Raw genomic sequence first — 15,169 nt, 5'->3', positions numbered from 1 at the left:
GATAAGAAAAAAAAAAAAATTAAGATAAGCACACCCCAGAACTTGTGGTATGAGACCCAAAGTATACAGCATATGCACAGTCTCTTCCACTCACAAAGCTTACCTTGAGTTATTCTACTTTGACTAATTCAGATATTTTAATTTATGTAATCAAACTAACTGTTTCAAAACATTCTCAATGTAGAATATGAGACAATATTCTTTGTCTGACCAGAATATACTAACATGCAAGAGAATAGACAATAACCTTAAACTGAACATGAAGAGGTAAAACATATGATCATAGGACTCTGTGCATGCCAATCTACAGGACATTAAAAGGGTCTTTTAATTTAAAAGGGGACACTTGTTTCTTTTAAAATCAATTTATCCCCAAGCAGCTAGTGGCTTATCTGATGCTTCAACGTGTCTTGTCCTAACTTTGCCAGTGCACTAAAGTTGCTCAACAGGGTGAGAAGTGGTGAGGCAGATAGGTTGTTTTGCAATCCTCTGATATAGTTTTCTTACACACTGGTACATTTCAACAATAGATAAATAAGCCCAATGTATTAGAAACAGCTAGTACGACCAACACAAACAACTAGGAGCTAAAGTTGGGGTGGGGTTGGGAAAGAGCTATGTGGTTTACATAGACTACAAACCACAGACTTTGATGGAGTGTCCAAACTGGTTTTTACAAAAGGTGCTAACTACTTCAAATTAATAAAAAACCCCAAACGTATAATCATACCCAGGGCTTGTCTATGCTATGGGGGACTATACCAGCATAGCTACATCACCATGGCTATGCTGGCATAACCTTGTAGCAGAGATGGAGCCTACACTGACGGAAGGGGTTTCTCTGTTGCTGTAGGAACACCATCTCTTGGAGCAACAGCAGCTACATTGATGGAAGCATTCTTCCATCAACCTAGCTGCGTCTACACTGGGGGTTAGATTAGCATAATTACATCAGTCTGGGATGAGGATTTTTCATACCCCTGAGAGAGACAGCTATGTCAACCTAAAATTTAAGCATAAACCATGCCCCATAAAGTGGCCAGCACAAGATAGTGGAATCTGCTCTATCGTCAGTCCTTTGTCTTGCATTTTGACAATATAGGCTGCTTATTTTAACAGTAAATGATTCTGCCATTTAGTTTTACAGAACATGGGGAGCCAAAGAGACCTCTACTAGCTGACACGGTCTAGGGGATGAGTACCATGAGCCAAGCTAGGATCACAGTTTTTGACTGCTGGGATGCTACCGCTGCTGATCTGTTAAAAAAAAAATTGCTGATGTGCTGCACAAATGCTGCTTAAACACCTGGATACCTTCAAAGCATCATGACTAATATATACATGCATATATATATTAGTCATATCATATATTAAAAAAATCTGGTTGCTGAGTGTTCCAGATCACAGAATTTCAGACCACATCTGGAGGTCTGAAAACTTCTGTAAAGCAACCAGGGTCTCCAAAGATACAAACACCTAGTGGAAGAACTTTTTCAGAATCCAGAATACCACATCATCAAGTTTAAGGATAAACTGATGGGGGGAAAAAAAGAGCAGGAAATTGAGAATCTATTGTTTGACATTTTACAGCAATTTAGATTATCTGCTTTATTCCTGATGAACTACAGCCCTTGGAGGGAGGGAAGGATCATCAGCAGAGATTGTTATTGCTTATTATTTACATTACTGTAGCATCTAGTGGTGCCAAGTGAGATCAGGTATTTGCTTCACTTTGCAGAAGTGCAACAACATTTTAATGGCAGCAAAATTTATTAGAGAGCTCATGTACAAGAAAATGTTTATGTTCCAGTACCCAGATTATATTTATAACTAAGGTTAAGATTCTGTATTTTTTAGTAAAAGATCATAGGCAATAAACAAAAATTCACAGAAACCTGCGACCGGTCCCTGATTTTTTACTAAAAATACCCTGGGGGTGAGGGAAGGACAAACAGAGCGCTGCCGATGGCTTGCGACTGCTCCAGTCCCACTGCTGCTCCTGTGGCACAGGCTGACTGCTGCTGCTCCGGCCCCAAGGGGGCTGACCCAACCCCAGCAACTGCTCTGGCATGCCAAGGACCATGGCTCCAGCAGCCTTGGGGCTGGCCGCTGTACCAGCAGTTGCTGCTCCCGCAGCCATGGAGCTGACGCTGCAGCGGCCCTGCCCAGAAGTCATAGAGGTCCCAGAAAGTCATGGAATCCATGACAGAATCGTCTCCTTATTTATAACTAAGGCCCTACTTAAACTGCGATATTGCAGAAATTGTAGATCCCACACTATTAGGCTTCCACCACAATTTTGTTAGCCCTGGGCAGCTGACAGTGGGAGTTCCCTCTGTCAGCTCCATGCATTCATGACTGTAATATAGTTGCAGCAAAATGTCTGGTTATAAAAAAAAATTTGCAACATAATACTTGAGTATTCATATAGTTTCAGCAAATTTTTCTTAAACAAATAGGTCTACTCTGGCTTTTCCAAATTACTGCAAATAATAAAAGGTCCATTATTACCTTTCCACAATTTTCCATGTCTTGTCTGCAACTCAACCACAATTATTTGACAATCATACCGCATTTCAAGTAGGGCCTTACTTTTAATCCTACTAAAACAAAAATTCATTATGTTTGCTAAAAAAACCAACCCCCTGCAAAATGCCTAAATTTGGAGTATTCTTTAATTCACTCTGCAATGAGGCTGTTGGTTTGGGACATACACCATTTGGGTAGTTATTTTTACTGGGTTTGCAGAGGCAGAGCTTTCCTTCAGCCAAACAACTGAAAGCATCTGGAAGGAAGAGAGATGGGTGTTCTTTCGTGATGGACAGAGTTCTGTTACAGTGTAGTAGGTCTATTTTTCCTGCAGTTAGGGCCAGATTAATGCAGGGGCTTTAGGGGCTGCAGTCCAGGGCCCCGGGCTAAAGGGGGCCCCACTGGAGCAGGGCTCAGGCAGGCTGCATGCTGTGGCCCCATGCCACTCCTGGAAGCGACTGGCTGCTGGCACGTCTCTGTGGCCCCTGGCTGGGGGAAAGAGAAGAAGGTGGCTCTGTGCACTGCCCCCACCCCCAACAGCAGGCAGCCTGCCTGAGCCCTGTTGCACCGCTGGCCAGGAGCCACCTGTGGTAAGCACCTCCCGGCTGGAGCCTGCACCTCACACCTCCTCCTGCACCCCAACCCCTTGCCCCAGGTCAGAATCCCCTCCTGCACCAAACTCCCTCCCAGAGCCCACACCCTTCACCCGCTCCTGTACCCCAACACTCTGCCCCAGCCTGGAGCCCCCTCCTGCACCCAAACTCCCTCCCAGAAAGAAACTAATATAACAGCTGTTCTAAGGTAAGAAGTAGGCTATTTTGAATTAACTTAATTATATTCTACATGTTTTAAGACTGAAATGTAACCACAGAATGGCTTTATGTTAATTAAAAGGCAAATTTAGTATAGTGTTAATAGCCTCAATGCTATAATTGTAATAACTTTGTTTTAAATTAGGAAAAAGACTTGTATACGGGGGCCTCACAAAATCTAATAGCCCCAGACCCACAGGAGAGTTAATCCGGCCCTGCCTGCAGTGTGTAAAAATATTCCCCCTTTTGATTATGTACAAATGAGCATTAGAGTAAAGACCTGCTTGGACTATAGTTTATATTTGAGAGATTTTAAAGGGAAAACTGGCATCTTAATAATATAGCGTAAACGAAGTTTTTTTTATGTATGTTACTACTTATACACTGAAGCATGAGACTGGATTACCATCATCTTTTTGGCTTGCATAGCTCTCAGTTGCTCCCCATATGAAGTATCATGAGCCACTTTAAAGAGAGAGGTTAAATATAAAGAATGCTTAATTTAAAGAACTGGGCAGGGGAGCAGACCCCGAGGCAGGCGTAAACGCTCTCAAACTATGGAATAGGAGAAAAACAATCAAAATCAAAGCTGTAATGTGACTTTCTGTGCATGTGTTTGGGAGGGTTCTTGATTACAGGGGCAGTTTACATTACACTGGATATCAAACTTTAGACTCAGTACTATACTGAGCTCCTGTTGCAGCTCAGATAACGTTCTGTGACCTGTGCTTTCAAAAGTTAGGGTTTGGATAAAGAAACAATATTAGGCAAATCTCAGCACTATTTTAATATAATATACTGGAGTTTCTCCCTCTTTACCCCTACACACCTCAAAAAAGTAGCACATCTGTTCTGTCTCCACATGACTGGATTTTCAGTCAAAATCTCTTGATCAGGACTAAAACCCTTACGCTTGGCTTTTAGTACTGCTTCAACATAAATAAAACTCACTTCACAGTGTAACTTTCCTAAGAAAAAGGAATATAACTTTCTCCGCGTACCAGGCCACTCGAGGAATCCTCCAAAAGCCTGCGTTAAGCCTTTCAGCCAAAGTGTCTTTTCAACCAGAAGTTCAAAATCTATGGCTGGCAAATTCTGGAGCAGGACAGAAGCAATTAATACCCAGGGGCTCAGAACCATGTTTTCTATCTGTAGAAGCTCCATTTTGTAGGCTACATCAGTGACAAATTCCTGGATATCCTCAGATAGCCTTTGGGGAAGATGCCTGAAAGGAAAAGTCCAAACAACAAAATATATTACGAGCAAGAAGAAGCTCTACATCCTAGGATATAATTTATATCCTAATCCCATTAGTCCTGTACTGTACCCATATATGTATGTTCTCTCACGTAGATACTCTTCTGCCCATTTTACCCACAGTTCAGCACCTAACACATTTGGGCAATTATGCAAGTACACGACACCTAAATTATGAAGCAAGGCCTCCAGATCTAAGCAAGAATTATGTTAACTGATTACAAAAAATAATTCAAAACCTTCCACTTTATTGAAAAGATTCCAAAAATACCATTCAATGTGAAAATATATTGCTAATGCATATTATTTGTTTGCATTATAGCAAAGAAATATCACACCTGCCAGGATAAAGCAGCTCAGAAGGAGGGGAGCCTTTCTGGACTCTATGTCCAGCTTAGGGAGAATGGTTGTTTTTGTGGATTTATGCAATATAAACAGATATCTGCAACTCCGTGGGAAAAGGTAAATTTTGCAGCTATTAACGTGGTTACATACTTGCATTATGTATGGGGCTCTGATTTTGGGTATTAAACAACGGTAAACTCTTCACTCTCTCCAGAATGCTCTATTGCACAAACACTCTCTCACACACTTAACTCCTTAACTACATTACACTCCCATCACACCACCTCTTTTAGACACTCTAAATGATTGGAAGCCAAAGTTGGTTTGTAAAGAGAATGTAGTAAATTTCCAGAGTCGGCCTGAGGTTCTTTCTGCCCCATGCAAAGTAGAAAAATCTTTCCTCCTTACAGCTGTAGTGTCTGCTTTCCCTGTGTGTGGTAAAGAGAGACATGGATGAATATGAGCTGGAGGAAGCAGAGTCCAGACAAGACAGAGGTGATGATAGCATGCAGGGGGAAAAGCATCTAGATGGTCAGAATAGCAACTGTATTCCCCACTATTGTGGGGATTCATCCATTCTTTGCCCAAGAGGTGCTTTTAAATATCCAATTTCACATGGATTTTTAGGGGAAGTGGGCAGCTAAACACTGAAATCCAGGGTGGATGAGAATTGATTTTAATTTTTTTTTAATTGGATTTTTTAAAAATTTAAGTAAGTTTCTTTTCAAAAATAAATTATTTAATATTAAAATTATTAATGCCTAAATTTATTATAATCTCTTAAAACACTGAAACAGAAAATGGATATGCTGAATCCATGAGCCTCATCAAAATGTTTGAGTTAAAGTCTGTTTTTCCGATATAAAGAGAATGGGGGGGGGGGGGGGGGAATCTAACTTTTGAGGTCAAGCGTTATAAATAGGTCATGTACCGTATTAAAGGCTTGATCCTGTGGGGGATGGAGGGGCTGTACTTCTGAGTGCAAGAGACTAGCAAAGCGATCACCGGCATTGTGACCCAGGGCCTCTGACTCCAGGAGGCACCATCACGTATCTCGACAGGATCATCCATTGAGCTCACCTGGGTGGTCTCATGTTTCTGTTTTATAGCTTCTCTCTACCTGAGCTCTGATTTTCTTTAAATTGAGAACTGAGCCAGTCACACCATTGAACTGGGAGAAGTCACTAGCTAACTACCTGGAACCAGAGTTTGTCGAAGTGCTAAACCAGCAATTGACAGCAGTAGCTGCTTCCGCAGGCACAGAAAGAATATTTTCTTCATTTGCGCTAATTCATTCAAAGTTGAGAAAAATCGATTGGCAGTTCAAAAAGCAGGAAAACTTGTCTCTCTTCCTGTCTATGAATAAAAATGAAGATGAAGGGGATGAGATCTACTAGTTTTAAAAGACTGGAGGACAGTGTAAGTAACTTAGGACACTGTCTAATTTTCAAGCGACTTAGGCAAGTAGGAACTTAAGCTCCAGTCACTTCCACTTAGGCATATTTGAAAGTTTTCCCAGGCTGACCTGAAATAATTAGTTTAATTCACAGACCACAGTTAATCTTTCTGTTTAACAAATCATTTAGTTTTACATGTGATATATGTTTTGATAAGAAGTTTATGTACCCAAAATCTTACATACTAAAAATGTACAATTAAGTATCTGAAAATATTAAGCCATATAAAATTGCATATAATTATAGTGTATAGTAGCAAAAAGATGTTCCAAATCTAACCTAAAAGCTCTATTTAGTTGTAAATCAACATGTTTTAATGGTTATATCAACCAATGAAAATGCACCTTTACAAAAAAAAAAAAAAAAAAAAACACTGAAGTACAAATGGAAAAGTTGATTAACATCAATGGATTTAAATCAAGGCTCTCCACTTGGTGATTTAAATCAATCCACCCTGCTTACATCTGCATCCAGAAATGCAGTTGTGATTCTCTCTCTCTCTCCAGTGCAGACTTTTCCACACTTACCAATGCCACTGGGACCTCTAGTTTAGAATATTGCAACATGCTGTATGTGGGGCTCTCCTTGAAGGCCACTTGGAAGATACAGTTGATGCAGATTGCCACTGCCAGTCTATTTGGTGGTGCCAGACACAAGGAACACAGTACCCCAACTCAAAGACTTCACTGGATTCCTAATTGCTCCAGGATACAGTATTGATCTCGCTCTATAAACAGGAATCCCTACATACCATAGTGCTCTGGTACAAGGGCATATAGGGAGGGTTGGACCTGCCGCCACTCCAATTCCTTCTCAGCCACGGAAGTCCAACATGAGACTCTGAGGTAGAAGGGAAGGAGGGTGGGGAGTGGAGCACCCGAAGAGAGAGACACATCTCCAGTTACTGTCCAAGGTAAGTAACCTCTCCTCCTTCCTGAGCAGTACCAGCACAGAGGACGGTGCCGAGAAGGTGGATTTAGTACAGGTCACAGAACAGCATCATCAAAAGCTGCATCAGCTCTGGGAGCAGTCACAAGAGTGTAGTGTTGGGAGAATGTGCGTACTGAAGATCAGGTGGCTGCCCTGAAGATGGCTTGGATAGAGGTGTTTCTCAGCAGGGCTCGAGAGATAGATTGAGCCCTGGTGGAGCGAGCTACAATTCTTGGAGGGGGGCAAACCCCTGCGGCTTTGTCACAGGTTAAGATGCATCCTGCAGCCCCTTTGGACAGTGTTTGAATGCAAATTTCCTGTCCTTTCACACATTCTACAATTGAGATAAAAAAACCTGAGTAATGCCCTAAAAGGACCTAATCCTGTCTAGGAAAAAGGCAAGAGTTCTTCTTATATCCAGTGTATGAAGGCTCATTTCTTCTCTTGAAGAGCGAGGCTTGGGATAAACACACCAGTAGGTGAATCTCCTGGCTGACGTGGAATTCTGAGGAAACCTTAGGGAGGACGAGGGTGTGGACATAGTGTTACCTTGTCACAGAAGAACACCATGTGCGGCAGGTCAGCCATCAAGGCTCCATACACCCCTGCCCTCCTGGCTGAGAAATGAGGTTTTATGAGACAGATGGAGGAGGGAACAGTTCACCTGACTGGTTCAAAAAGGGGGTTTCCTCGGTGCACTGAGGACTAAGTTAACGTCCCAGGACATCTCATGATGGAGTTGGTTCTTTAACTGGAGGGAAGAGGTTGAAGATACCTTTGAGAAGCCTCATCATAGCTGGGTGGGTGAAGTCTGAAAACCCCTCAATGGGAGAGGGGGAGTCAGAGGATAAGCATATAGCAGTACGCAAGGCCAAGAAATGAATAGGGAATCTCCCATTGAGTTGCGGCTGTACCCTCCTCTTGAGCAGAATCAGCTGCACTTTGCATTGGATTGAGTTGCAAAGAGAACTATCTGTGGATGGCCCCAGGTAAGACATATCTTCAAATACCTCATTGTTCAGCTCCCACTTGTGATCGATGCTGAAGTGTCTGTGAGAGAATCTGCCACTGTGGTCTGTAGCCCTGGTAAATAAACCGCTGAGATCTGTATGCGGTGCGATATGCACCACTTCCATAGTTTTATGGATTCAGTGGATAATGACCAGGGTCTTGCTCCCGTCGATTGATAATACATTGCTGCTCCGTTGCCCAGAATTATTCTGATTGAGTGGCCCCTGATGTGTGGAAACAACTGCTAGCAAATGCAACAAACCGCTCTGAGCTCTAGTACATGGATATGAAGGATAACCTCCTGAGGGGTCCACTTGGCGTGATTTATGAGGTTTTGAAAGTGTGTGCCCCATGCTGTCAGGAAGGTGTCTGTGGTGATGATCCTTGAAGGAGTGGACTGTCAGAATGGAACTCCTATGCACGCCTTCCACCAGTTTAGAGAATTGAGGTATGGGCATCTGCTTGTATAGGTTGTGTCTGTTGGGTGTGTAAATGGTTGAGCGCCAGAACTGAAGACACCTGGAGTGCAGTCTTGCTAAGGATGTTACAAATGTACTGGCTGCCATATGGCTCAGAACTCAAGGACAAGCTCTTGCTGTGGTTTGTGGGCTCTGTTGTACTGTTCAGATGAGGCTGGACATAGTGTTGAATCTGCTCCTGGGCAGGTAAGCTCTGGCAGTACAGGAGTCCAGAGTGGTCCTGACTAAGTCTATTCATTGAGTGAATGAGACAGTAGCCTTTTCCGCATTGAGGGGAAGGCCCAATCAGTGGAACAGAGATCATGTCCTACTGGTTGCTGTCTGAGCTTTGAGGAATGATGATCTTTCAGAAGCCAATCATGCAGGTAGAGAAAAATGATTACTCCCATCTGACAAAGATGAGCTGTGGGGGCAGATAAGACTTTGGTACATACTCCTGGAGCGGTGAAAAAGCTGAAATGTACGATGTGATACCGACAGTGGTCTCTGCCCACCACAAAGCATAGGATATGTCTCGGTGAAGGATACATGGCTAAATGGAAATAAGCATCCTGGAGGTCAAGAGAGACAAACCAATCCCACAGGCCCACAGAAGGAATGATCACGGCTAGGGTCACCATTCTGTAATGCTGCGTGTGGACAAAGGTGATGAGTGTACTGACATCCAGAATTGATCTCCACCCCATTTTTCTTTGGGACCAGGAATCACATTGAATCCTTTCCCAACGAAGTCCGGTGGGACAGGTTTGATCGGCCCCAGTGTTAGGGGGATCGTACCTCCTGCCTCAGAAGACTCTTATGAGAGGAGTCCCTGAAGAAGGGGAGGGAGGAGGCGAGGGAGCAGAAAAGCTGAACTGGATGGAGTAACCTGTAGATACAACTTCCAAGATCCATCTGTCCGAGATGACGAGCTCCCAGGAAGACAGAAAATGAGAGAGATGGTCCCCCATCAGAGTGAAGAGGAGATATGAGCAATGTAGAATGTGGAGCAGGAGCAAGATGGTGACCCTCAACCAGTAGGTCAAAATGGTCATTTTGAGGATGTCACTGACTGGGAGGTCACAGAAGACGGCGCTTTCCTAGTGAACCTAGGTTTCTTCCTGGGGGACTCAGTTGTTCTTGCGAGTTGGTAGTGTAGCTGATGACAGCATTGATCCATCTGTGATCTACTGTACTTTCCCTTTGCTGTAGGTGTACAGATGGCAAGAGGTCCTAGCATTGCCCAGGAGTCCTTAAAAGAGTGAAGGGAGCCATCTGTGGTATCACTGAATCACTTGTGTCCCTCAAAGGGAACGTCCTTGATAGCATTTTATACCTCTCGAAGCAGATCAGAGGACTGCAGCCAAGAAGCTTGGTGCATGAACTGGCGTAGCCATGGATCAAGCAGCTGTGTTGGCAGCATCAAGTGAGGCCTGGCGAGATGCCTTGGAAATTGTCTGGCCTTGTTATGAGGGCTTGAAATTGTTCCCTCTGATCCTGTGGCACATATTCAATAAAAGATGAGAATTTGAAATAGTTTGTAAAAATTGGACTTCACCTTCAGGGCTTGGTAATTGCCTACTCTGAACTGCAGCATGGCAGAAGAGTAGCTTTTTTGTCCCAAAAGATCAAGTCTTTTTAGTTCTTTATTGGAAGGCATAGAACGGAACCGGTGTTGTCTGTTCTACTCATTGACGGGTGCAGGATGGGAGAAGAGACATGCCCATCCTTTGAGTGCTATGCAGTATTTTTTATCTGCCCATTTACATGTAGATAGTATAATAGCTGGGATTTGCCACACAAAACATGCAGGTGCCAGAAGAGTATCATCAATGGGTAAGGCAATTTTGCCAAGGAGATGTGTAAAGAATGTCCAGCAAGGAGTGTTGGGGCTCCTATACCTCCTCCAACAGAATGTGCAGGGTCTCAGCTGTAAATTTCATAAAGTCCTGAAAGCCCTTGAAATCGTCGGCATAAGACAGTGGGGGAGGCATGAGAGCCTTGTCTGGTGAGGAGAAGGATTTGGTGATGCTCCTTCTTCTGCAGTTGGCTCTTGCTCCCCTGTAAGATCCTGCTGTGTGGAAGGACCCAAGGATGGCAGTAGTTTTTCTTGACATGCTCTCTTATGAGATGGGGCCGTGTATAACTGGTCACCATAAAGGGCCCAACAGTTCCAATAAGCCCACTGTGGTGGAGCACAAAGGAAGGGAGCAGGACCCAATGGTTGTCCTTGCCAGGGTTGTTGGGTGCATCCCCTACTAGGACTTTCATCAAGGTGTACCTCAAGTGAGGGAGGTTGAAAAGGGGAACCTTGTATAGACACTTCTGAATCGGATGAAGTGTCATCTTCTGTGTTAAGTGGAGGGGAAAATGGTGTTGGTATTGGTGGTCAAGCCAGTATCAGGGCCTGGAAGGGATTCTGTAATTGCTTTGATACTGGAGCTTGAGAAGAGTGCTGAGTTAGTATCGACCGGAAGTGTGTCTGTGTACCCTCAAATAATTTTTGAGGGACCAGAGGCCCTGGCAGTATCAGAGGGTGAGACACAGTTGAAGAGGGTAACATAGGGTAAGTAGGCTCTGGAAGGTGAGACAATACCAGTGTGAAGTGTCTCTCGGTACCCCTCAGCAATGGTGATTCAGGCTCCTCCAAGATCTGAGGGTTTTCCTGGGTTAAAAAACTGGACAGTACTGGGGGCTCCAGTTAAGAAACATTTGGAGCCAGAATGTGCGGTGGTACTGCAGATGTTACCAAAATATGATCGGGGCATCCTTCACCTCTGGTTGCTGGAGGCAGTACTGATGACAATTTCAACTTTGGTTCTGGAGTCCTGGTGTCTTGGAGAGACAGAGTCTGGTGCCAATGCAGGTACAGTTTCTCAATATGCGGCATGATATTCTTAGCTGGTGCCGTCTCAGTACTGGAGGGGATGGGAGCCTCAGCTGTACCCGTAATGGGATGCAAGGTCTCCTGAGACCCAGCCTGAGGGGTGACTTTCCCCTTTTCTTCTCCCTTTTTGGAAAATCAGATCTTTTCTGTTTTTATGGTTCCGAAGGGCCGCCAGGATTTTTGCTGTTTGTTGCAGTAGAGACAGTCACCAGGGCTCTTTGTGGATCCAGTGTACAGAGGGGTTACTCTGATCCTGCGGGTCTCCGCAAGTGCTCAATAAATACGAGTTTGAGCCTGTCCTCCATCAGTTTCTCATATCTGTTCTTAAAAATCTGAACAGATCTTACATTTGGAGAGGAGGAGAGACTCCCCGAGGCAGCTTGAATGTCTGCTACTGTGTGGGAAAGAACAGCAGGAGGTCTGGCAGGTCCTGAAGCCCAGGGTCTTGGGCATAATCCACACTTAGCCACGGATGAAGGCCCATGAAAAATAAAGGCCCAAATCAGGCAAAAAAACAGAATGGAAGGGGAAAATCCCCCTTTTAAAAGCACAAACTGCTAAAAATAAAGAACAAATAAAAGTACTAAGAAAATTAAGACAATTTTTAACGAGAGGCGTTGCAAGCCACGAGGCTAGCTGACAGACATAGTGACACTCCATCTCAAGCTACAGGTGGTTGAGAAAGAATTGGAGTGATGGTGGGTATGCCCATCCTATATGCCCTCATACAAGGGCCTATATGCCTAGGCACAAGGATGTCTAGGGCACAGGTGCAGACCCATGGACACTGCTGACAAAAGTCTCCAATCCAAGTGCATGGGCATGAACATATCCTGATGTGAGGCACTCTGAGGGATGCTACTTGAAGAAGCGACAAAAGTCCTGTGGCACCTTATAGACTAACGGACGTATTGGAGCATAAGCTTTCGTGGGTGAATACCCACTTCGTCAGACGCATGTCATATTCACCCACGAAAGCTTATGCTCCAATATGTCCGTTAGTCTATAAGGTGCCACAGGAGACTCTGTCGCTTTTTACAGATCCAGACTAACACGGCTACCCCTCTGATACTTGAAGAAGAATTACTATCTTCCAGGATTTTTCCTAATGAGCAGGATTGTGAGGTTAGCAATTTAGTTTTTGTCACATGTTGAGGATCAAAATACTGTTGTTAAAATTTGCATACCGACAGTCTTTGGAAGCAAGGACATGAAAGGTTAATAATATGATTGCCTGCAATACTATACACAAACATTTTCTAAATCAAATAAAAATGAAGTAGGAAAACACAATACTATATCAAGTATTCCACTTTTCTGTTATATTAGTGCAGCATGTGCAACATTCATAAAAATACAGTTAGGAATATTTTGTTAAATCTTAATGCCATTAAAACAATAGCTTCATAAAGACACTAAATGCTTGGGGCTATAACATCTGCTATCCTCAAACAAAAGCCATGAAAATCTTAAATTCCAGATATCAAATTGGGAAACCATTCATCTTGTCAGAAAATTACCACTTCTTGACACAAGGACACACATTGTCTGCAATGATGAAGGCGGCAATTGGAGGGGGGGGGGGGAAGATTTGAAATGGTGAAACAACTGAGATACTTCAGTTACTGACAGCTCTCAATGGCAGAGCCTAGCATGGCACATACATCACCATAATCTTGAATAGGGTACTCAACAACATTCACAAAACAAGAAACAAATAATGAGCTTCTTCAGAAATACCTGATCACTTGAGTCACACCACCTCCTGACTTTTACAGAAACGTGGCTGAGCTGCCAGAATAATCAGATCAAGTAGAGGGGAGGAGAAAGAAAGAACCTGACCTGCTCACAGCATGGAGATGAAAAGAAAAATGCTACTCTCCAGCCTTAGCTATTTTACATGAGTCAAAAAACAAACAAATGATAGATCTGATCACAAACTATTGGGAGATCAGATGTTCTGGTACCTTGGGACCAAGCGATAAGGACACCGATCGATTCTCCCAGAGGCCAATGTTCTGAGCGACACAGGCTGCCCAAAATACACATGTATGCTTCCAAAATTGTCACTGAGGATTTTTCTGGCTTTCAACAACCCCTGAAGTGTGGAGAGGGGAAAAATGTGAGTTGATATTACAGGGATATACAGACAGGCAAATACACTGTATTATTATTGAATATATTTACATACAGATGTAGACTCTTTTGGCTTAGGGACTCCTAAAAGTTCATATGCATAGAGGGATTCTTCTAATATCCTCTCATAGCTGATGCTGATTGGAACAAGGTAGGTGTCAAAAACCTCTCGTTTAAAAAATGGCTCCATCACAATACTGAGAAGACCTGTAAATAGGTGGGTGAGAGGGGAAAAACAACAACAACAACAACATTCTGAGTCTTCTGGAAAGGAAATTAAGCCAAATTGCAATTGAAAGGAGGCATCTGGTTGTGTACTAATAGACAAAAACTATGTTATAAGATACGCATTGTGCTCACACTATGCAGATGCAAGCATAAGCCAAAGTTGCTGTCTGTGCTTTAAAACAATACAAATGAAAAGTACATTTGATCAAATACCTGTGCTGTATTTACACAACAATACTACTGCTTTGCACTCACATAGCATATTCCATCCAGTGACCTCTCAGCACTTCTACAAACGTAAGTTAAATTTCACAACACTTCTGTGATGATAAATAACTGTTGTTACACCCATTGCAGATCGGAAGCAGGGAGAGGTTAAGTGATTTGCCTCAGGCCACACAGGGAGGCAGTGAGAGCCAGGAATCTTGTTCGTTTCTAGTATTTGTATTGCTGTACCATCTAGCAGTCGCAGTCACAGACCAGGAGCCCCTTGTGCCAGGATGTATACAACACAACACTAACCAGTAGAGTAGGCTGGTCTGGAGGCCTACAGGATGATTCCATACAGCTCCTGAATTTGTCTACTCCACAACAGACCTGCCCTACAAAATGGTGTCCTCTGTGCAGTGTGACCTCACACACACACACCTTATGTGTGATGTTCTGCTGTTTGAAGCACACCCTATTGCTTCTGTATGTGGCCCGCAGAGGTGCCGCACAACTACACATGGTCACTGAAGATGTTGGACCACCTTGCTCCTCTCCCACGTTCTATTGTTTTGGTTCTCCTCTCCCCGCACATAAAGACAATAAGAACATAAGAACGGCCGTACCGGGTCAGACCAAAGGTCCATCTAGCCCAGTATCCTGTCTACCGACAGTGGCCAATGCCAGGTGCCCCAGAGGGAGTGAACCTAACAGGCAATGATCAAGTGATCTCTCTCCTGCCATCCATCTCCACCATCTGACAAACAGAGGCTAGGGACACCATTCCTTACCCATCCTGGCTAATAGCCATTAATGGACTTAGAACTGGATAAATTCATGGTAGTTCTTTTAAACGCTGTTATAGTCCTAGCCTTCACAACCTCCTCAGGTAAGGAGTTCCACAAGTTGACT

At 43.6% G+C, this 15,169-nt stretch overlaps 1 protein-coding gene across 4 annotated transcripts in view; it reads right to left on the bottom strand.

The window, feature by feature from the left end:
* The window catches only part of GNPAT (glyceronephosphate O-acyltransferase), a 46,903-nt gene that overhangs the window by 13,072 nt on the left and 18,662 nt on the right, over positions 1-15,169 (bottom strand). For all 4 annotated transcript variants that reach the window (XM_026649689.2, XM_026649690.2, XM_026649691.2 and 1 more), the window contains 3 exons: positions 13,878-14,029; positions 13,654-13,784; positions 4,343-4,566 (listed from right to left, as the gene is read on the bottom strand). In XM_026649689.2, coding sequence (XP_026505474.1) covers positions 4,343-4,566; positions 13,654-13,784; positions 13,878-14,029 — 507 coding nt within the window. The remainder of the gene's footprint in view (positions 1-4,342; positions 4,567-13,653; positions 13,785-13,877; positions 14,030-15,169) is intronic.

This window comes from Terrapene carolina, unplaced genomic scaffold (genome assembly GCF_002925995.2).
Source record: "Terrapene carolina triunguis isolate 2854851 unplaced genomic scaffold, T_m_triunguis-2.0 Scaffold85, whole genome shotgun sequence".
Lineage (NCBI taxonomy): Eukaryota > Metazoa > Chordata > Testudines > Emydidae > Terrapene > Terrapene triunguis.
Note: the sequence above shows the minus strand (reverse complement) of the source record. Positions and strands in the feature narration are given on the sequence as shown.